Below are 23,134 nucleotides of genomic sequence, written 5' to 3' on the forward strand. Positions count from 1 at the left end.
TGTCTGAGAGTTTATTCAGTTAACAAGCACTCTTTGAGAGCTTCTGTGTAGACAATGACCTGTGCTGAGTGGTGAGCATCGCAGCCAGTTTATTTCCCCACAGAGGTGACAGTCTTGTGGGAAATCAGGGACAAGTGTCTAGTTATAAAAGAGTTCACATTTACAATTTGGGAAAGTGCACTGAGGGAAAGCACAGAGGCCTGTGAGTGTGTAACAGGAGGACATGGCAGAGATTGGGGGAAAGCACGTCACAGAGAGATTCCCTAAGGACGTGATAAAACTGGATGAGATACCATTTGAACACATAATTCCAGGGAGCTCATAGACCGTGACACCTATCACTGAGCTCCAGGCTAAGAACGGCTGACTCTAGTGGTAACCCTGGTCAGGTGACTGTGTAAAGCAAAGAATGCTGCCTTGGCAGGATTTTGTTCTGGAAAGAAGAGATTGGATTGTGGCCTCCTGGAGAGGCAGGGAGGTCTTGCCCTCAGGGAGCCTCTACCATGTGAATTCCCAGGTGTGTTTAGAATGGCTGCAGAGCACTATGCCCTCACACCCATTTCTTCCCTCCCTTGTCTCTGAGTGATTCTAGAAATACTCTCCTAATTTAGTTCCTGCCTTGGACTCTTAAGTTTGCTCTCCTGAGCTTCATGCATTGACTTATTTTATTTTAATGAAAAAAAATATTCATTTGAGAGCATCCCAAACTAGTGCCTTTGGTGAGACTCAGACTCGCTTTGTGAGTCAATAGTGAGAAAGCAAACTTGAAAGCCTCCTGGACCATATGGGGCTCATCTCACCAGGGAGCTGTCCCTTGACATAGGACACAAGATCAGACAAACAGGACTGTTATCAGAGGAGACCTTATAGACAACACCCAGGAACCTGTGTTTATCTTACGTAGTCTTTGGAGTGTTCCTCAGATATCCTGGTTATCTTCTCATTAAAACAGATAAAAAGGGAAACAGAAAGCACTTATATCTACAGTTACACCGTATGGTCAAATCTCAATTTCCAGATCTATTCATCCATTTTTACCTCTAACATTTCCTGATGTTCTAGATAATGTCTGGTCTATGTCCTCTGGCTTCTCAACCTTTCTGGTCTTTGAACCCTCTCTTGAACTCTACCTGGTCTGTGAAGGCTGATCTAACTAGAGTACATGAAATTATAGTTGATTTACTTACTCCCTCTAGGGAAGCATGAAATAGAGAGTTTGTCAGACAAAAGGAAGGAAAAAGTTGTGTTATTTATTTTTGTCTCAGTTAGTCTATCAGTCCCGGTGCAGAGGAAGAGGACAGCTTCTAAAATATTATATTTGATGTGACATTCTCCACACCAGAAGTTCTGCTATCTGGCCGTTGCCTCTAATGCAAATTCCTTGGCCTAGTTTTCAAAGTCCTGCTAAGCACACGCCCTCTTTCCAGCCTTACTTCCTCCTCATGACGCTTTAGAATGAAATCGTTGCTCCACCCAAACTGGTTTGCTTACTCTTGTCGGGACAGATGTACTTTTTTCTACCTCCACACCTGGCTTATGTCATTCCCCCTCATCAAGAATGGACCTATCTCTCCTCCTGCATTTATTCAAACTCTACCATTTCCTGATGCCCAATTTAATTTTTTCTTTCCTTTTCATTGCTTTGAAAATCAGCTGGATTTCTCCCCTTTCTGGAGGAATTTCATGAATTCCATGTAGCTTTTAATCTCTATCTCATATTTGGTGATTAACCAAATATTGCCTCATTGTACATTTTGCATAGTTGATTATGTTGCAATTTCGATTTTGTTATTTATCTGTAACTTGTCAAAGAATCCCCAGGTTGTGGGGAAGGACCTTGTGTTAGACTTGCTGTGTCTGTTGTAGCACCTGGCTCAGTGCATTGCACATAGTGGTGTTTCACAGGAATCTCTTATTGATTAATATTCTCTCTGAGACCCACATGGTGTTCCAGTCAGTCCCCATGATGCTCTCAGCATTCAGAAGGAGGGAGTTACGATGGTAACTGCAGTGATGAAGGGAGTCAGGGCTGGGCACAGAGGAGGTGTTCATTAAATGTGGGGTTTGATGGATAAACTGAATTTGGTGAAGTTGACAGGACAATGATGAAATTGATTATGGAAATTATGCTGATATTCAGTAGGTCAGCAAATATTTAGCATTTCTGATTGGTGGAAACTACTTTTGAATCTTCTTGGGAAAAAGCCAGTGCTACAAAGAAGATTCCAGAGCTTAAATCATTTATTTATCTATGCCTTCAAAAACAAAAAGTACTTCTTTCCAAAATACACACACACACACGCACAGTTGCACAAATACTTTATCCTTTAGTGAAAGCTTCATGGTCCTTAAAGCAAGGCCTCCTCTTTCCCCTTCTGAATTTTTGTGTATTTCTCTATTTCTACAACTCAGTTCCCACCCAGCATTCAGCTCTGGGAACTAGCATCACCACTATACATAGTGAGCCCATCATGGGAACCTGGTGTGTGTGACATTCACACAGTCCACATGGCTCAGCAGGTGGTACCCTCAGGTGGGCAGGCACACAGTGACCACTGTCTCTACTGTGGAATGAACCACTCCCACAAAACAAGAGACAGCCAGCGGCCCATCACTGCCACATAGTAGGGGGAATCACAGATGGCTACATAACCACTATAGGCCATTGCTACCAGAAAGAGGAACTCGGTCTCCCTAAGGGTCAAGGAGTAGAAGAGCTGGATCCCACATCTGTTGAGAGAGATGATCTTCTTCTCCAAGAAGACATGCACCAGCATCTTGAGGTGCAGCAGATGCCCAGGACGAGAAGTTGCAGAGGAAGAAGTAGATGGGCAGGTGCAGTCGTACATTCAGCCAAATGAGAAGGACGATGAGCCTGTTGCCCAGCAGGGTCAGCAGATAGGTAGCCCCAAACAGGACAAAGAGTCCAGACAGGGCCTGCCTGGAGAGCCCCAATAGGACAAACTTGCTCACCCAAGTAGCATCCCTCCTCAGGGAGCAAGTAGATCAGGTTGCCAGCAGGACGAGGCAGGTTGGAGAGGCCAGAATCAGAATCAGATTCACAGTCTGGGACTGAATAAAGGACTTTAAGTAGGACTGCCGTGACCTGTAGGTTTTCTCCATTAGACTCTGAACTTCTTGAAATGTTAGATCTTTTCAGATTTTTCTTTTTTTTACAAAGATTCCTAGCAAATGTTTCACAATAAAGAATTTGTGTTGGGTGCAAGAAAGAAAAATTAAAGCATTGGTCTTGAGGATTGTTCTCTGATTCTGAAGATGTCGGGCTTGTGTTCTGGAATCCCCTCCTATCCGTATTGCTCACTCTGGAGCCAGCAGTTCTTCCTGCTTCTCCCATAATCCAGGCTGGGTTAGCGACAGAGACAAAATTGTTCATTTAGTTCTCAGCATATTGGTCAATCAGGCTTAGTACGTACCAGGCTGATAAGATCAAGGCGTCATTGTAGAACACTGTATCAACTATAATTATGTCCCAACTTCTTGAGATTATCCTATATCCTTGGTGAAATGCTGGCATTTATTTGAATGTTAAAGTAAGTGATTAATAAAAGATGAATGCGCACATCACTTGCTTGCACTGACAACATTTGGAAACTGATGGCGCCCGTAGATCAAGCCAGTAAGTGAAGAGCCTCTAAAACCTTTGGAGCTTTGTTACATGTAAATCCTCGTCATAGTAAAGAAATGTTTGCCCTCGTGACAACTCCCTGTTTCCTTTGCTGGGCTTTAGTACTATTGGTTAGTGTGAGAAAAGGAGAGACCACAGGGACATGGTGAAGGGTCCAATGGCTAGAAAAGCCCATTTGGATGTCCATTAGGGGATGCTTGGAAGGGAAAGTAAAAACTCTAGATACTGGGGCTCACTTATGAAAATCCCACAGGAGCCATGGTGGATACCAGAGAAACACCTTCCACATTGACTGCACATTAAAATCCCCTGGGTTGTTTTGAAAACTCCTGAGCACAGACAACACCCCAGTGCGATTAAATCAGAATGTCAAGTGGGAGAAACCCGGACATCAGTATATTAGTAACTTTGAATGTTTCCCAGATAATCAAAATGTGAAGCTAAGTTTGAGAATCATTGTTTTAGAGGGAAACTTTAACCTTATTTTTGAAGACTCAATACTTGGTTTTGGGAAGAGGAATATGTTTTGAGATAAACCTGGAAGACTCTTTGAGGAGAAAAGATCTTTTTGGCTTCACATCTCATTCTTCGTTTAAAAAAGTTGATACCAAGACACTTTGATTGATTTGCCTCAAATTCCACTGTGAATCAGTGAAAAAGTTCTCCCCGATATTTTGCCTTCAACGTGTTGGGTGTCCATTTTCCCTTAGCTTTCTGAGGTCAGGTCCAAAAACAACGTGTCAGGAAAGGTGTACTGTTTCGGATGCTGCCGTGCAGGGCAGGATGGAGGCTCTGGATGGCCACCAAGTTACGAAGGGAAACAGGCTGAAGAGTAGTTTGGACAGGCCAGCAGACTGGAGGTCTAGTTTACCAAATCACCTGACCTCTATCCTTTTTATCTTAAAAGAGAAACATCCACCCCATAGTTTAGTGAGAGTATGGAGCCCACACACGTGGACTCTCAACTTTCTCAGCAGCCAGGAGGTAGAATTGGAAAAACTCCTCCACTAAGTCCAGCTTGTCCACTTCTCTTTTCTGACTTCTAACAAACTAACTGCTCGAAGGGTAGAGGGTGTTTTCTCTTTTTAGTGTTCCCCTTTCTAGATTCTAACAGAGGTTGGCATGTAAAATCGGTGGACTGACTGAATGAATGAATGTCATATTGAGGCGTGGTTTCTTTAAAATTCGTTCTCTCATCCAAGAGCTCAGTGTAGAACCTGCTTATGGATGTTTTCACAGAGTCCACTCTGTGGTATCAAGAAAGGCTCCACTCAGAGAGTTATCTTGAGGCACCAACAGTTGTTTCCTCCTGATGAGTAAGTGTCCTCTAAAAACATGGAATCTCTCTCTAAAGAGACAAGGGCCAAAAATCACTTCTAAATTCTAAAACTCAAATAATGGGTAGGAAAATATTTTGGACCCTCACCACTTTTTCTAACCTAAACTTAATGAATTGAAGTCTTCTCTGGATAAATGAGTTGTATGTACTCTTGCCAAGGAGAAGAGAATATAAGCATTATTTTATATATAAGAGATGTTTTCTATTATTATGATTAGAAGATCTCAGTAGATTATTGTCCCAACCATGTCATAGTTTAGTGAAGAAGAATTACATATCAAGGAGTATAAAGCCAACATCATTGCTTTTGGTTGACACCCTCCAACTTTTAACTGGTATTATCAAAAAACCTTATACACGAAGTTTGCTCATTCAATGATTTTGCTGATCCTTTCGTAGCCAGGCTCTGTTAGAAGGTGTACCAGGATATCACACTGCTCAAAGCTAGATGTTCCATAGGTATGTGATGAGGATAAAGGAAATATATTAAATTATAAGTACTTGAGATTTGTTCTCCCTCAAGAACTAAGGAGGAAGAACTCCGGAGGTTTCTCTGCTGTACCAAATGCAGACACTGGGCAAAGGGCAGGCAAACGCCTACACATAAATGCACTAGTTGGGGGAGAAAACTTTGAAAGAGAGTAGAGAAAAGAAAGATATTTTGTTGATTTGTGAGAGAAATAAATAGTTAGAGAAGGATCTAAAAATGAGAGTTAAAAAGTTTTGACTGGGGGTTGGGGTTGAGCCCCTCCGATGGAGTGGGAGCAGTGGGAGAATGGAGCAGGGAAGGAAGGAGGCAGATGGAGGTGCTGATGGTACTAGGGGGAGAAGGAGGTGGGCAGGCACTGAGGGAGTGAGTGAGGGAAGCTGACGGTCCAGGGAGGGGAGGGAAGGGAGGTCTTCAATTAAAAAATGAAGGAAAAAAAGATTTTGCTGGACATTTCTCCAGAGAGGATATACAAGTGACCAACAAGCACACAAAAGGATTCTCAACATCATTAGTCATTAGGGACATGCAAATTAAAACTACAGTGGGATACTACTTTACACTCACTGGGATCACTGTATCAAAGACATGGAACATAAGTGTTGGGAGGGAGTGGAGAAATTGGAACCCTTGTTCATTGCTGGTGGGAATTTAAAATGGATCAGCTGTGGAGAATAGTTTGGCAATTCCTCAAAAAGTTACACACAGAATTACTGTATGATCCAGCAATTCCACTACAGAGAATATAGCAAAAATAACTGGAAACCAGTTTTCATACAAAAATTTATACATGAATGTTCATAGCAGCACTATTCACAATAGCCAAAAGGTAGAAACAACCCAAATGTCCTGCATCTGATGAATCTACAAAAAAAGTAGTTATTTTTATACAGTGGAATATTATTCAGCTATAAAAAAGGGGTGTAGCACTGTTCATGCCACAACATGTGTAGACCTCAAAAACATGCTAAGTGAAAGAAGCCAGACATGAAAGGTCACATGTTGTATGATCTCACTTACATGAAGACCAGACCATGTCTGTCCAGAACAGACAAATCCACAAGGACAGAAAGCAGAGTAGTGGTTGTCAGGAACTGGGAGGAGGGAGGAGTGAGAAGTGACTGCTTAAATGGTGTGAGGTGTCCTTTTTGGGTGCTGAAAATATTTGCAACTAGTTAGACATGAGGTTGCACAAAAGCATGAATATACTAAATGCCACTGAATTGTACAATTTAGAATTGTTAAAATCCTGAATCATATATTATGTGAATTTTACTTCAATTTAAAAAAACTTTTACTGGATTGTTGGGAAGATGATGGTGTAGGAGGATTCTGAACTCATCTCTTCCCATGGGCACAACAAATCTATAACTACCTGTGGAATAATTACCTCTGAGAGATAACTGGAAACAGGATGAATAGAAACCCCCACAACAAGAGACAATATTGACAGAGGTGGAAGAGGCTGAATATCCTTCTGCTGGGGAAAAACTCACATTCTAGCCATGGTGCTTCACAGCTAGGAGGAATCATAAGACGTGAAGATTTTCTTGGAGGAGTGGAGTATCTGAGTGGAAAAGCTATGCCACAACAAGCAGCCTTTGAAAGAAGGACAACTGAAATGAGTGCCATAATACCTGACTTTGCTGGCTAATAAAACCAGTGGGGAATAAGCCCCAAAAAGCTATGGAACATAAGATAAAGAAAAGCCTGCTCTTAAGGGGCCTATGCACAGATTTACCCATAACAGAAACCAACTCAATATCAACAGAAAAAAAGGTGCATAGTCCCTTGGTAAAAGAGATTCACTTGGTAAGCTCTGAGCGCATTTAAGAGAGGCAGGCAGTGGCCAGGACCAGCTCCCAAGCGACTGACACACTGGCAGAAGTCATTGGATTTCTTCCTCTGGCCTGATAACATAGAGGTTTGCCCCACCCACTGGTGCACCATTTAGTCTGGCTCAGCCAGGGCAGGCATTCTGCCCTGGGGACTTTCCCCACCTACCAGCAAGCCCCAGGGAACTTGTGAGCCCACAAAGGCAGAGTGTGTAAGACCTCTGCAACAGGGTGAGTGGGTCTGCCTATGCGGAGTGGGGAGTGTGAGTGGGGTAGGAATGCTTTGGTGGGGTGTGGGCCTGTTGTTGGTGGGCCATGTTGACTACAGCAGTCTTGTTCCACTGGCCATCTCAAACAGCCACACAGGGGATCTAGGCCACCTTTTAACACCTGAAATGTTTCTGTGCTGCCATGCCTTGGGCCAGCCCCACCTAGCTGTGCTCCTGAGAGAGCCGACAACAGCCTTGCAGGGTGAAGACCTAAGGCAATTGTGAGCGCCCAAGCCTAGCAACCAGCCATACTGGGCGTCTGACTCACTTAATAACAAAACAGCAGCATGTATGGGCTATTAGAACTTGCATCCAGGCATGCTGGGGTTTCCCTTGTCCAATAAAGTGACTAAAGTGACCATAGCAGCTATATGCAGCTGAGTTTTACAAGTCGGCCCAGGGGCCAGCCTAGCCTACCCATGCACCCACAACAAGAGCAACTCTCCCACAACAGAAGGGCACATGTAGCCCACACAGGGTACACTCTTGGAACTAGTGGTGAGAGGGAGGCACATTGCTGGGCACCAGAAGGCATCTCTTACATAAGGCCACATCTCCAAGACTGGGACATGTAGCTGATCTACCTAATATTTAGATACAAGCACAGAGAAGTAGGCAAAATGAAGAGATAAAGGGTTATATTCTGAACAAGGGAACAGGATAAATCCTCAGCAAAATAACTAAATGAAACAAAGGTAAACACTTTATCTGATAATGAGTACAAACTAATGGTCATAAGTATGCTTACTGACCTTGAGGGAAGAATAGATGAATTCAGTGAGAACCTCAACAAGGAATTGGGAAATATAAAAAAGAACAAATCAAAACTGAAGGATACAATAATGGAAATGACAAATTCACTAGAGGGAATCAACAGCAGTGTATATGACACCGAAGAATAGATCAATAAGCTGAATGAAAGGGTGGAGAAAATCACCCAGCTGAACAGAAAAAAGAAAAAAGAATTAGAAAGAACAAGGACTGTCTAAAGGACCTCTGGGACAACATCAAGCATACTAACATCTGTATTATACATGTCTCAAAAGGAGAAGAGAGAGACAAAAAGGCAAAGAACCTATTCGAAGAAATGACAACTGAAAACTTTCTTAACTAAGGAAATAAACAGACCCAGGTAGAGGAAGTACAGAGAGCACCAGAGAAAATGACCCCACAGAGGCCCACGTTAAGACACGTTATAATTAAAATGTCAAGAATTAAAAATAAAGACAGAATCCTAAAAGCTGCAAGAGAAAAGCAACAAGCAATATACAAAGGCAACCCCATAGGGCCGTCAGCTGATTTCTCAGCAGAAACCTTACAGGCAAGAAGGTAGCAATATGACACATTCAAAGTGCTGAAAGGAAAAAACCTACCACCTAGAATACTCTATTTGGTAAGGTTATCATTCGGAATGGAAGGAGAGATAAAGAGTTTTCCAGACAAGCAAAAACTAAAGGAGTTTATCACCAATAAACTGGCCTTACAAGAAATGTTAAAAAGACTTACTTAAGTGGAAAAGAAAAGACCACAAATAGGAATAAGAAAATTATCAAAGAAAAAAATCATTGGTAAAGGCAAATACACAGTAAAGGTAGGAGATGAACCACCTATGAAGCTAATATGAAGGTCAATAGAAAAAGATACTAAAAATATCTACCCCCAGGAAAAGAGGTTAATGGATACAGATACACACAAAAGAGGTTAAATATGATGGAAAAACATAAATTGTAGGAGGTGGGAGTAAAAAGGATAGGACTTTTAGTAAGAGGTCAAACTTAAGAGACCATCAATTTAATATAGATTGCTATTTACATAGGTTATTATATATGAACCTTGTGGTAATCACAAACCATGTATTTGTTATAAATACACAAATAATTAAGAGAAAGGAACCGAAACATAACACTAAAGATAGCCATGAAATTGCAAGAGAAGAAGAAAGGAACAGAGAACTACTAAAACATCCAGAAAAAAGTAACAAAATGATAATAAGTATATACTTATCAATACTTTCAAGGTCAATGGACTAAATGCTCCAATCAAAAGGTATAAAGTGGCTGACTGGATAAAAACAAGACCCATATATATACTGCATACAAGAGACACACGTCAGACCTAAAAACACTCACAGACTAAAAGTAAAGGGATGGAAACAGATACTTCATGCAAATGGCAGTGAAAAGAAAGCTGAGTAGCAATACTTATATCAGACAAAATAGACTTTAAAACAAAAAGTGTAGCAAGAGAAAAAGAAAGGCACTACACAATAATAAAGGGAACAATGCAACAAGAAGACATAACACTTGTAAATATCTATGCAGCCAACAAAGGTGCACCTACATATATAAAGCAATTATTAACAGATATAAAAGGAGAAATAGACAACAACACATAACAGTAGGGGACTTTAACATTCCACTTTCATTAATGGATAGATCATGCAAACAGAAGATCAATAAGGAAACATTGGCCTTAAATGATACATTAGACAAGGTGGACTTAGTAGATATATATAGAACATTCCATCCAAAAACTGCAGAATACACACTCTTTTCGAATCCACGTAGGACATTGTCCAGGATAGATGCCATATTAGGCCACAAAACAAGTCTCAATAAATTTAAGAAGATTGAAATAATACCAAGCATCTTTTCTGACCACAATGGTGTGAAACTAGAAATCAACTACAAGAAGAATGCTGGAAAAGCCACAAAAATGTAGAGAATAAACAAAGTGCTACTGAGCAATGATTGGGCCAATGAAGAAATCAAAGAAGAAATCAAAAAATACCTAGAGACAAGTGAAAATGAAAATATGACATGCCAAATTTGTGGGATATAACAAAAGTAGTAATAAGAGGGAAGTTTATAGCAATACAGGCCTACCTTAACAAACAAGAAAAATCTCAAATAAACGATCTAACAGTGCACCAGAAGAAACTAGAGAAAGGAGAACAAACAAAGACCAAAGTCAGTAGAAGGAAGGAAATAATAAAAGTTAGAGCAGAAATAAATGAAATAGAGACTAAAACATAATAGAAAAAAGTCAATGAAATTAAGAGCTGGTTCTTTGAAAAGATAAACAAAATTGACAAACCTTTAGCTAGACCCACCAAGAAAAAAAGAGAAAGCTCAAATAAAATGAGAATCAAAAGAGGAGAAATTATAACAGACACCTCAGAAATACAAAGGATTATGAGAATACCACGAAAAGCTATATGACAGAAAATTGGATAATCTAGAAGAAATTAATAAATTCTTAGAATCATACAAGCCTTCGAAACTGCATCTAGGAGAAATAGAGAATATGAATAGACCAATCACCAGTAAGGAGATCGAAACAGTAATCAAAAACTTCCAAAAGACGAAAGCCCAGGACCAGATGGCTTCCCCAGTGAATTCTACCAAACATTCAAAGAAGACTTAATGCTTTTCCTTCTCAAACTCTTCCAAAAATTTGAAGAAGAGAGGAAGTTTCCTAACTTATTCTATGAAGCCAACATTACCGTGATACCAAAACCAGACAAGGACAGCACAAAAAATGAAAATTATAGGCCAATATCACTGACGAAAAAAATCCTCAACAAAATACTAGCAAATCAAATACAACAATATATTAAAAAGATCATACACCATGATCAAGTGGGATTTATTCCAGGGATTCAGGGATGGTTCAACATCCACAATTCAACAGGATACACCACATCAACAAAATGAAGAATAAAAATAACATGATCTTCTCAATAGAGGCAGAGAAAGCATTTGACAAGATTAAGCATCCATTTATGATAAAATCCTTGAATAAAATGAGTATAGAAGGAAAGCACCTCAACATAATAAAGGCCATATATGACAACCCCACAGCTAATATCGTACTCAACTGTGAAAAATTGAAAGTTATCCCTTTAAGAACAGGAGCAAGACAAGAATGCTCACTTTCACCATTCTTATTTAACATAGTACTGGAGGCCCTAGCCAGAGAAATAAGGCAAAAAAGAGAAAGAAAAGGGATTCAAATTGGAAAGGAAGAAGCAAAACTCTCACTATTTGCAGATGACATGATTTTATATGTAGAAAACCCTAAAGAATCCACCAAGGCTTTTAGAAAAAATCAACAAATACGGTAAAGTTGCAGGATACAAAATCAATGTACAAAAATCAGTTATATTTCCATACACTAGCAAAAAAATAGCAGAAAGAGAAATTAAGAATACAATCCCATTTAGAATTAGAATACAATCCCGAGTAAAATACTTAGGAATAAATTTAACCAAAGAAATGCAGGACTTGTACACTGAAAACTATAAAGTATTGTTGAAAGAAATCAAAGAAGACATAAAGAAATGGAAAGATAGTCCCTGGCCATGGATTGAAAGAATTAACATGATAAAGATGTCCATAGTTCCTAAAGCAATCTACAGATTCAATGCAATCCTTATCAAAGTCCCAACAATATTTTTCAAAAAATAAAACAAAGACTCCTAAAATTTATATGGAACAAGAAAAGACCCCGAATAGCCAAAGGAATTCTGAGAAAAAAAGAACAAAGCTGAAGTTATCACACTCCCCAATTTAAAAATATACTGCAAAGCTATAGTAACCAAAACAGCGTGGTGCTGGCACAAAAACAGACATACAGATCAGTGGAACAGAATTGAGAGCCCAAAAATAAACCCACATGTCTACGAACAGCTAATTTTCAACAAAGGATCAAAGAGCATACAATAGAGAATGGAAAGTCTCTTCAATAAATGATGATAAGAAAACTGGACAGTCACATGCAAAAGTATGAATGTAGACCAGTTTTTAACGCTATACACAAAAATTAACTCAAAATGGATTAAAGACTTGAATATAAGACCTGAAACCATAAAACTGCTACAGAATAACACAGGCAGTATGCTCTTCAACACTGGTCTTAGCAGTCTCTTTTCAAATACCATGTTGCATCAGGCAGGGGAAACAAAAGAAAAAATAAACAAATGGGACTACATCAAACTAAAAATCTTCTGCACAGCAAAGGAAACCATAAACAAAACTAAAAGTCAACCTAACTATTGGGAAAACATATTTGCAAATCATATATCTGACAAGGAGTTAATATCCAAAATACATAAATAACTCATAAATCTCAAGAACACAAAAACAAAGAACTCAATCAAAAAGCTGGCAAAAGATCTGAACATTTTTCCAAAGATGTACAGATGGCCAACAGGCACATGAAAAGATGTTTAGCATTACTAATAGGGTAATGCAAATCAAAACTGCAATGAGATATCACCTCACACCCATCAGAATGGCTATAATTAACAAGACAAGAAATACCAAATGTTGGAGAGGATTTGGAGAAAAGGGAAAGCTCATACACTGCTGGTGAGATGTAAACTGGTGCAGCCATTATTCAAAACAGTATGGAGATTCCTTGAAAAATTAGGAATAGAACTACCGTATGATCCAGCTATTCTACTTCTGGGTATTAATCCACAGAACGCAAAAATATGAATGTGTAAAGATATTTGCACCCCTATGTTCATCACAGCAGTGTTCACAATAGTCGAGACCTGGAAACAACCTAAGTGCCCATCAGTGGATGAGTGGATAAAGAAAATGTGGTATATACATGATGGAATACTACTCAGCTATAAAAAGCAGATGAAATCTTGCCATTTGCAACAACATGGATGGAACTTGAAGGTATTATGCTAAGCAAAAAAAGTCAGACAGAGAAAGTCAAATACTGCATGATTTTATTCATAAGTAGAAAATAAAAACAGCAACAACAATACGTAGACACAGAGATTAGATTGGTGGCTACCAGAGGGGAAGGGGTGAGAGAGGAGGGCAAAAACCGGGATAGGGCACTTGTGTATGGTGAAGGATGGCAATGAGTCTTTGAGTGGTGAACATGGTCTAATCTACACAAAAATCAAAATATAATGACATACATGTGAAATTTATACAATGTATAAAACCAATGTTACCTCAACAAAAAAGGAGAAAATATTTTTAAAATTTTTTAAAAATTTTAAATTTTACTATGAATTTAAAAGCTACTCCATTCCTTCCTCCTCAACCTTTTGGCATTTTCTTGACAGGTTCCTTTTAAGTTTGAATTGTTCTCAATATATGTTTTTTTTTTTGTTTATTTATGGTAAAGATAAAGCAGGGATTTGTAATATTTAAGTAGGAGATGCTTTATTCTGATTTTTAAAAGTCGTTTTAAACAATTTTCTGGATAAAATTATCACTGCTTTTATTTATATTTTAGGATGTTTAGAGCTCAATCATTAATTGTGTTTACAACATAGAGAAGTTATCACCAGGGGCAATGGAAGTCTTTCCTTGCTGATTAGCTCAGCTCATTTCTGATCGTTGTCTCATGATCTTTAAGTCCTGCGTGGGGTCTGAATACAAGCCTCAGTTTTCACAAAAAGATATCCGTAGACTTGATTGTGCAGAAAGGCATGTGTTTGAGGTCCTGAATTTTTGATGTTTTGGCCAGGCATTTGCCACCGTTACAAGACTGAGAGGGAAACATGCAGAGTGATGTCCACATGGCTCACACATGGTCCAGTCCTGCTCATCAGGACTGTGGGCACCATTACTATGACTTTGGCTCCAAGTCCTTGTGTGAAGTCCCCACCCTTTAGAGCTGGGCTGGACCATGTGTGAGTCACATGGATGACCTTTGCATCTGGCCTAAAGCCTGTTTGATCCCATGGGCACAGTGAATTTTGTAACTTACAGCTTGCCCACCCCCATTTTCTCGCTGAGTGCACAAAATCTTAGACATATAATCAGAGATCCTAGCAAGGAAGTAGCCTTTCTTGGTATAAGTTTTATGCACAGCCCTGATTTCTGGTTTAATCCTCCTTTCAAAATCATTTATGCTGGTATATCGTTCTTTTTCATTTAATTTTCTGTAAGGTGTATACGTCTCTAAATTGCTTCACATTTTTAAGAACAAGTCAGGGACCAAAAGCAGAGTCCAGAGATAAAATCACATTACTCTATTACCTCAAAGGATAGCAGTACAGATTGTCCCACCTGCTGCCTTACACATTGCTGCACACAGATGCACATGTACACGCATGTATGCACATGTACCAAGAGACATTTCTCAGGAGGGCACACTCTAGTGCCCACTGTCTGCAGAGCGAGGATCTCTTGTGACAAAATCACATATTAAAGTGTTGACTGAGACCTCTCATCAGAACTCGACTCAGAGCAGCCTTCATCTCCTTGTTCCGCAGACTGTAGATAAGTGGATTCAACATGGGAGTCACCACAGCAAAAAAGAGCACCACCACCTTGTCCTTCTCAGCTGAAGCCGTGGAGCTGGGCTGCATGTAGGTAACCAGGGCCATCCCATAAGACATGGAGACCACAGTGAGGTGGGAGGCACAGGTCCCAAAGGCTTTGAGGCGTCCACTGGTGGAGTGGATCCGCAGGATGGCAACCACAATGTGAGTGTAGGACAGGGAGACCAGGAAGCAGGGCAGCAGCAGCACCACCACACTGGAGGCCATTATGACCGCCTGGTTGAGGGTGATGTCCACGCAGGCCAACCTGACCAGTGCCAGTGTCTCACAGGACACATGGTTCAGCACGTGGTGCCCACAGGTGGGCAGGCGCATGGTGACCGCTGTCTCCACTGCAGAATTAGCTAGGCCCACAAGCCAAGAGACCAATGCCAGGGCCGCACAGCGCCTTGGGCCCATCACTACCACGTAGTGCAGTGGGTCACAGACCGCCACGTAGCGGTCATAGGCCATTGCTGCCAGTAGCAAGAACTCAGTCCCTGCCAGAGCCAGTGAGAATAAGAGCTGGGTCGCACATCGAGTGAAGGAGATGGTCTTCTTCTCCAGGAGGAAGTGTGCTAGCATCTGGGGGACCCAACTGGAGATGTAGCAGATGTCCAACACTGCTAGGTTGCAGAGGAAGAAGTACATGGGCAGGTGCAGTTGCCTGTCCAGCCCAATCACGAGGACAATGAGCCCGTTACCCAGCAGGGTCAGTAGATATGCAACCCCAAACAGGACAAAGAGTCGAGCCTGAATCTGCCTGTCACTGGAGAGCCCCATGAGGACAAACTCACTCACCCAGGTCAGGTTGTCCTTCCTCATGCAGCAGGTGGGTCAGGCTGTCAGAGGGAGAGACAGAGTCAGGTAGGAGCAAGTGATTCTCTTAGTTTAGAAGTTTGGGATTAAGCCCTGGGCTATCACTGGGCCTGGAATTGGGATACCTCTCCTCAGGTTCCTTACCTAGGGAGAATGTAGTGAAGATGCTGGAGAAAGAGACATTTGGGTTCTCACACTAGACAGTGAGATTCTCAAGGATAAAGTCCTTGATCATCCTTGTATGTCTAGGATTCAACACAGTTACAGTTATAGAGAAGGTAAGCTATCAATGCAGAAGGAAAGATAGGGAAAGAAATTGGTGGAGAAAAGGGAGAAAAAAATGATAGAAAGAAAGAAAAAAGAAAATAAAAGAGAAACAACCCCAAAAACTACAGAAGGAAGGTAGGAAAATGGGAAAAGAGGAAGAACAGTGGAGCCCATGGAGTAAAGAAAAGACTCTTCAGTGGGGGGAGCATGGATAGAGTATTCTAATCAGACAACAGAGACCAAGAGGGGCACCCCATGTTCCTCAGTCTTGCTCTCAAAAAACTAGATTCAATTTTTCTTCATGTTTCTTCTCTGGTCTGGTCTAGGTCAGTGCCTAGAAAGGAATCCTCTCATTTCCTTATTATTGTGCCAATCAATCCAGATGACACATCAATTCTTTAAACCAACGTCAGTTAAGCTCCTGCTTTGTGCAGGGACTGTGCTAGACATCAGACATCTGTCTGTGAACCAAAAAGACAGACTATGAGCCTTGCTTACTTGGTTCTTATAAGGTTATCAGAGACATTTTAATAATTACAAAAAATTGATTAATATATTTGTGCTAAGTGCTATGTAGGAGAAGAACAGGGTTACTAGCTGGCTAATTAAATTTGCAGCTGTAATTAATTAAATACCACTACCACTTCTCAGTAATGTGCAATTTATATAGTAAGTTGTAGGCATATCTTCAGATATTTAAACAAATAATTAACAAAATAATGTAATGAGAGCATTTGTAAGCCAACGATACTCACAAGCTACTAGTGAGGATGAAGTGACTGGAATCTACTGAATCTTCTCAGAGAGAGTGAATTCTCCTTTCTCAGCTAAGATTGTACTGAGTTATCTCCCTTCCAACACGTCGACCAGCCCTCTACAAAAATAGATTTAAAAGCCATCAGTTTTTCTTAATGGAAATGTAATCTCAAGGTGTATTTGCTATGTTAAAATAATTAGTAAATTAATTAACTCATTTATTAAAAATGTATTGAGTATACGAGCCATTACACTTTCGACCAACTTCTAGGAAATTCTGCCTTTCAACATTAGGAATCTGTGTTTAAAAAATCAACAGTGTCTCAGAATCAAATTTAAAAAAATGAAAAATTAGGTCTTGGTAAAATCTGCAAGAATCAAATGAGACAGCCGAACAAAGGACAAATGAAATAACTCATCAGTGTTCAGAAAACCAGAGCAGAACCACAGAATCAAATACAATAGAATTGGAAAGCATTATTCAAGTCAGATGTTCTGGCTGGGAACGCTGGCCTGGGCTTTCATTGGTGAAGGGAGAGAGCAGAGAAGCTGGGTGGAGCAGGCATCTCTTGCCTTCCACTCAGCCCTGGCCCTGAGGTGGCCAGAAGCGATCACTGCAGAGACTGCTAAGAATAGAAACTGGCTTTAGGTTCTCAGGGTTGGAGATGGGTCTGAGGGCCAGAGTGCTGTAGCTGGTGGCTGGGCACTACCCCTTGTATCAGCAGAGGAAGTAACTCAGCTCTGATCTACTACTATCTGGAGGCTGCAACAGCATCCAGAATCCTCACCTTTAAAGTGATGATCATGGATCCAGATTCCCTCCAGAAGGACCCTGTTATTATATAAAAATAAAAAATGTGAGAAATTAAAGGAACCATACAGATCATGTATTCCATCAATTTCATTCTACAGATGAAGAAACCAAGGATATTTTTTCCAATAAATTTTTGATGCTGTTTAGATGATAATAAACTATTTTTGTTAATAGATAGCCTCACCCTCTGATTTTGGGATAATTAGAGAATTTCATTCCATTTTGTTTGACTAAGTGAACATGTACTTAGCACTGAGTAGTGCCTCCTCCAGAGGCAGGTGCTGGGATAATAGGGATGAATACAGCCTGGTCTCCCTTTCCAGGAACAGCCTGGAAGGAGGATAGAGAGGGTGAGTCATCACGACCTTATCAGAGGTTTCAGACGAAGCTGGAGTATCAAGTCTGATAACTTGAGACATAGAGCCAGACTATGTAAATAGTCACCCAGATATGCAGATAAAATGAAATAGAAGCAAAGAAATAGCCAGTGCAATTGCTTCTTGAGAAAGTACATGTGATTTAAGGTATACGTAGATTGGTAGTGAGGAGACCTCAGTGTCAACCTGTATCAATAAGCCATCTAGGTACCATCATAAATCTCTGCCTCTTCAAGCCATAGTTTCTTAATCTGTAGAATGAGCAACTGAGGTAAAGAGCAGGATTTCTCCAGCGTTAAAGATCTGCAATAAATGAATATACATAAGCTGTGCTTTACATTAGTATTAAAGGGAAAAATAAATTCTTCATTCTTTGCTCACTGTTGGTGCGCATATCTAGTGGGACTGTAGGCAGTTAGATATGACTGGTTACTGGATTTGGAGACCAAAGCATTCATATCACACATAACTGTTTGGGGAAGAGCCAATTATTGGAACCAAGTTGACCTGAAAACCAGAGGCTAAAGATATGGGGAAGGAGCCATACAAACAAAAATGGAAGACCCACTTGGGTCAAGGCTGAAAGACTTGTAGCATCTGATACATGAGCTTCTTTCCAAAGTCAGTCCCACATCATTCCTAGAGTAGGATGACCCCTAACACTAAATTTTCCACCAGACCAAGAATCAAACCTGTTCCATAGGGATTACGCTTCTAATGATTGAGAATGTTCACTATCCTCTTCTTCAAGAAAAGATGGAGTCTATGTCTATCTTTGGTTCTTATACCAAGCCCAGCCCTTCTTCATTCCTTCTTCTTATTTTCAACATGATGCAGATGCCTTAAGGACAGAAAAAGAGCCTTATTCCTTTGACCTCCACTTTTTACTTCTTTGATTGTAAGTCTGTATATACTCAGCACTTCAGTTTACGCTGTTGACTCGATGACTGTCCAAGACCCAGGACTGTTTTGAATGGCTTGAAAACAGTATGTTGCATCCTCTAGGTCATGGGAAGAATCAAAGAGCCTCTAACTTTAACTTGTAGAAAAACACAATGGAGGATATTCGGGAAGTCCTGGCTGTTCCCAGGGATTTGGGCTCAATCTTCTCACCACCTCCTCTTAACCTTCTCTGTGGGGGACTTACTGAGGCTGAGTGCTCATCTCATGCACAGAACACATTTTGAACGGGGGCAGCACATCTCTCACGAAGTCCTTGAAGCAATTGTCCATCATCTTCCTGGGGATGGAGGTTTTACTTTGCCGGTCTTAGATGATAACTTTTTCAGAACCTAAGAATCCCTAGAGGGCAATTACTTGCTCTTGGTGTGTTCTTTTACCCATTTTCCCTCACCCACCCCCCAGCTACTTCTCTGCAACCAAGCTCCTCGCACTTCTAAGTTCCCTTGATGATAAACCTTCTGAAAAGATTTTATCTCAACTTTTAATTGTCCTTCTACTTCCCAGGCTAGTGAGCCCTTCCCTGACTCTTCAAGGCTATGGCATTGTTGGGGACTTTTGGCAGGAGTCAGGAGTGAGGAATATTTACGCTTCTGACCTATGGAAGGGATTGATATTGTCTTCACAAATAACCAATAAACATTCTATAGGTAAGAGAAATAAGGTGAATTTTACTTGAGCCAGAGTAAGGATTATAACCAGGAAAGCTTCAAAAAGCCTTCTGGAGAAGCATAGTTTTCAGTAGTCTTTTATCTTTTTCATACAAAGGACATACAATGAACATGCCACACATTAAACATATTCATTAAAGTTTCAAAGAGGTTTTCAGTTGCAAATTAGCAGGCCAACATGACCCTGAAGTCTGAGAGGGACTAATCCAGGTGTTACTAATAGGTCATAAGAGAGGAAGCATGCATTCTTATCTTAAGAGAGTGCATTCTTTAATGCTTAAACAGATATAGAATGTATGCTTGATAGGCCATAAGTCAGGCTTTTTCATTCAAGTTGAATCAGTTTTGAAACTGAATAGTTACCCCATATCCCTCAATATGTGAAAATCTCTTGTCAGTGTCAATTAGGAAGGAGAAGAGAAATTACAATCTCAGAGCCTGATCTTCCTAAGGGAAGAAATGAATGCACCTCGCCCCTTTTTCCACACCTGTAGTTTTAGTGAGTAGGGAGTGGCAAGTAGGCTCTGCACTGTAGAAACATCATATCCATAGACTGGAAGCCATTGAGAAGTCCCAAGTTCACAGACATCAAAATATTTCCATAGGCTTCTTAGTGGTCTCCTTCATCACATTTCTGTTGAGTTTTGTTTTCTTTGCATATTTTCATATCACCAGAAGCTTTCCCAGCTTTCTGTAAGCTTATTCTCCCAGTTCTTGATCATCTTCCACGAAGTTTGAATCTCTTCACTGGAAATACTAGAAGGAAGAGAGTAAATAATGAGTCAGGATGGGGTTTTATTCCCAATATTAATCTACCTGTTTTTGGTAATAGAACATGCGTCTTTGGTAAGATGGAAGGGGTGTTGTCAGCAAGGAGCCTACTAGAATTTTATGTAACAATTGGCCAATATCAGCAAGATAAACTATTAATTATCTTGAAGATTTGCCACTTTAATGACAATGGACTGGGGAATTCTAGTTTCACATCATGATGTTTCCTTTGTGCAGGACCTGCAGAATCTCAGTTTCATTTCTGCTCCTTCAAGCATCCAACTAAGCCCAGGACCCAAAAGACCAGAAGCTCTCCCAGCCTCAAAGTCCAACAAAAGCAAAAACTGATGGGACATTCTAACTGAAAGATGGAGCCAAAAGTTAAGAAGAGGGCAGAGGTGAAAAGAAGTCTGAGGGTACCATGAAGGAGAAGAGACAAAGAGTGTGATACCTGACAGGTGGGATGCCTGATGCACATCAAAGGTACACGTGGTGCAAACTGATCTAGGTGACTCAAGGGTAAAGGAAGAGAACTGTTGGGTACCATCTCCCAGACAACATAATGTGTAATCATCTAATAAAAATATTTCCTTGCTGGTAAAACAAAAATATATTTTTCCTATTTTTCCAAACACAAATATTATGTAACTGGATGAAAAAGTAGGTTAGAAAATTGTAGGTTCAGTATGGTCCTAAATGGCAAAAAATAATATACGTACAATTGGATGTATATAAAGAGGGAAATGTAGAAAAAGAACTAGAGGAATGATGAAAAAATGCGCATAGCTTATCTCTGATAATAGGTTTATAGGTATAAACCTAAATAGGTATTTTTATTTTCTTCCTTTTACTTATCTATATTTTGAAAAATGTCCACAGTAAAAATATTTTTTTCTAGTATGGATGCAAATGAAAATTTAAAAATCATTGTTGATAGTGAAATATCACATTGAGATAAGGATGCTGGGAAATCAACCCACTGGCTTACCATCCAGCACTGCTGAATGGCCTTTGGGCAACATGCGTGAGTGTTAAGGGGTCGAGGGAAGGTATAATGGAAATTCTTCCTCAACAAAGCACATATGACTGCCTATTTTGAATCATTTAGCCCATGAAAGGTAGTTCTAGTAATTATCCTATGGTGCCAAGCACTTTGGACTGAGGACAGGAAAATTGGTGTCTGCTTTGGCTGTGGCATAAGCAGCTCTATGACTCCAGGCATGTCATTTAAACTCTCTGGGTCTCAGGTTTCTCATTTGTGAAACAGAGATTCCGTTAGACCTCTAAGGATCCAGCAGTTCTGGAAGTCACATTTTCCAATGTCGACATTACGGTACTCTCCTTTCATCCTAGATACTGAGGTCTGAGATGGAGTCAGACCATCATAGGTTCCAAACTGTGGTCTGGAGGAGATATGAGTAGTTCTCTCCTTTGAGCCTCATCCACACCAGGAGTTTCACTGACAGAAGCAATACGTTATGCTTCTGTGTTGTTATTGGATCCCCTTGCAGAAATTCACTTCCCGCAGTGTCTGTGCAGACCCAGGCCTGCTACTTGCCTGGGTTTTTCCCCTCACTCCTTTGGAATTGCCCCCCCACCACCCACTTCCCCACCCCTACTCCTCAACCATAATATCCCCTTGCCGCAAGAGTTTCCTATTTCTAGGAATGGTTTAGTTGACTCCCAAGGAACTACTATGTCTGGCTCTCAGTTATGTATCTTCCCCTTTCACTTTTTCCCACTCACTCTTTTTTTTAAACCATACTTAACTTTTCTCCATCTTTGCCCAATGAAATTTCAAAGGGCACCTTCTAGGAAGCATGTTACCTGGGCTGGTGAACTCAGTACTTGCAGCAACTTCAATAGCCTTAGATTCAACTCATCACAAATTACCTCTTTCATGAGAGGGTCTGAATAGTGCTCTGCTTCCCACCTCTACAAACTAGAAAAAATTTATATATTATGATGTAATTCTGTACCTCAGTGTTCTCTCTGTGCCTAACCAACTATGTGACTTGGGGGAATCTGCTTATGTGGTGCTGTTGAGTATGAGAAAGAAAGACTTGGCAACTATTAGTTAATGAGCACTAAATGCTTTATAAGAATCATCTCCTTGAAATTTTTTTTATTTCCTTATTATGTATTAACATTGGGTGGATACTTTTCAGCCCATTTCTGGAAAATAAATCATTTTTTAACAGATTACTAGCACACACTTGAAGTTCAGAACAATCTTTACTTCAAGATCAACTTGCCAATGTGATGGGACAACAAATTTCAATACACTCCTCATGGATGTTCCATGAAAATGTAGCTTGTTTTCTGTAGTGATCTTATCTTCCTGAGTTTACATACTGATGGGTAATATGGAAAGGGAAAAAAGCAAACAATATAATATACCAATTAAAAAGATGTTAGTCTCCTACAGTACAATCTCTTTTGACTTAAAATGGTCTTTCCAGGTAAATATTTAATTAATTCAGAGTTCAACCTGTGATCAGAATGGTTTATTTCTTTCTCTCCTTTCTCAAGGTGGCTTTTGAGTATAAGAGCAACACTGATAAAATTGGAAACGTGGGACTTGGAATGAGGGTGTAGCATCACTTTTGCTTCATGCTAGTCCTGGTGCTGGTGGCTGCAGTTGGGCGGTCAGTCTCAACTGTGCATATAAATAAATGGCTGGTTTCCCTTGAAATGTGGTCCATCAGGGTATAGCCTGTGGCATCTGCTGTTGAAGTCTGTGGCTGAGGGACCCATGGACTGTTTGTTGTCTTGGCTTTGTCAGGGGTAAGTGGCAATCCTTTTGTGGAAACGGTCCCATTG

General features: G+C 40.3%; 1 protein-coding gene and 1 pseudogene across 1 annotated transcript; both read right to left on the minus strand.

The window, feature by feature from the left end:
* Window positions 1-2,469: 2,469 nt before the first annotated feature.
* On the minus strand, window positions 2,470-14,337 carry LOC139082736 (olfactory receptor 2F1-like; annotated as a pseudogene).
* Window positions 14,338-14,753: 416 nt separating this feature from the next.
* Window positions 14,754-15,701, minus strand: LOC103566228 (olfactory receptor 2F1-like). Its single transcript, XM_008542558.2, has one exon. The coding sequence runs from the start codon at window positions 15,699-15,701 to the stop codon at window positions 14,754-14,756; it is 948 nt and encodes a 315-aa protein (XP_008540780.2).
* Window positions 15,702-23,134: the final 7,433 nt, after the last annotated feature.

The sequence above is a fragment of the Equus przewalskii genome, chromosome 4 (genome assembly GCF_037783145.1).
Source record: "Equus przewalskii isolate Varuska chromosome 4, EquPr2, whole genome shotgun sequence".
Lineage (NCBI taxonomy): Eukaryota > Metazoa > Chordata > Mammalia > Perissodactyla > Equidae > Equus > Equus przewalskii.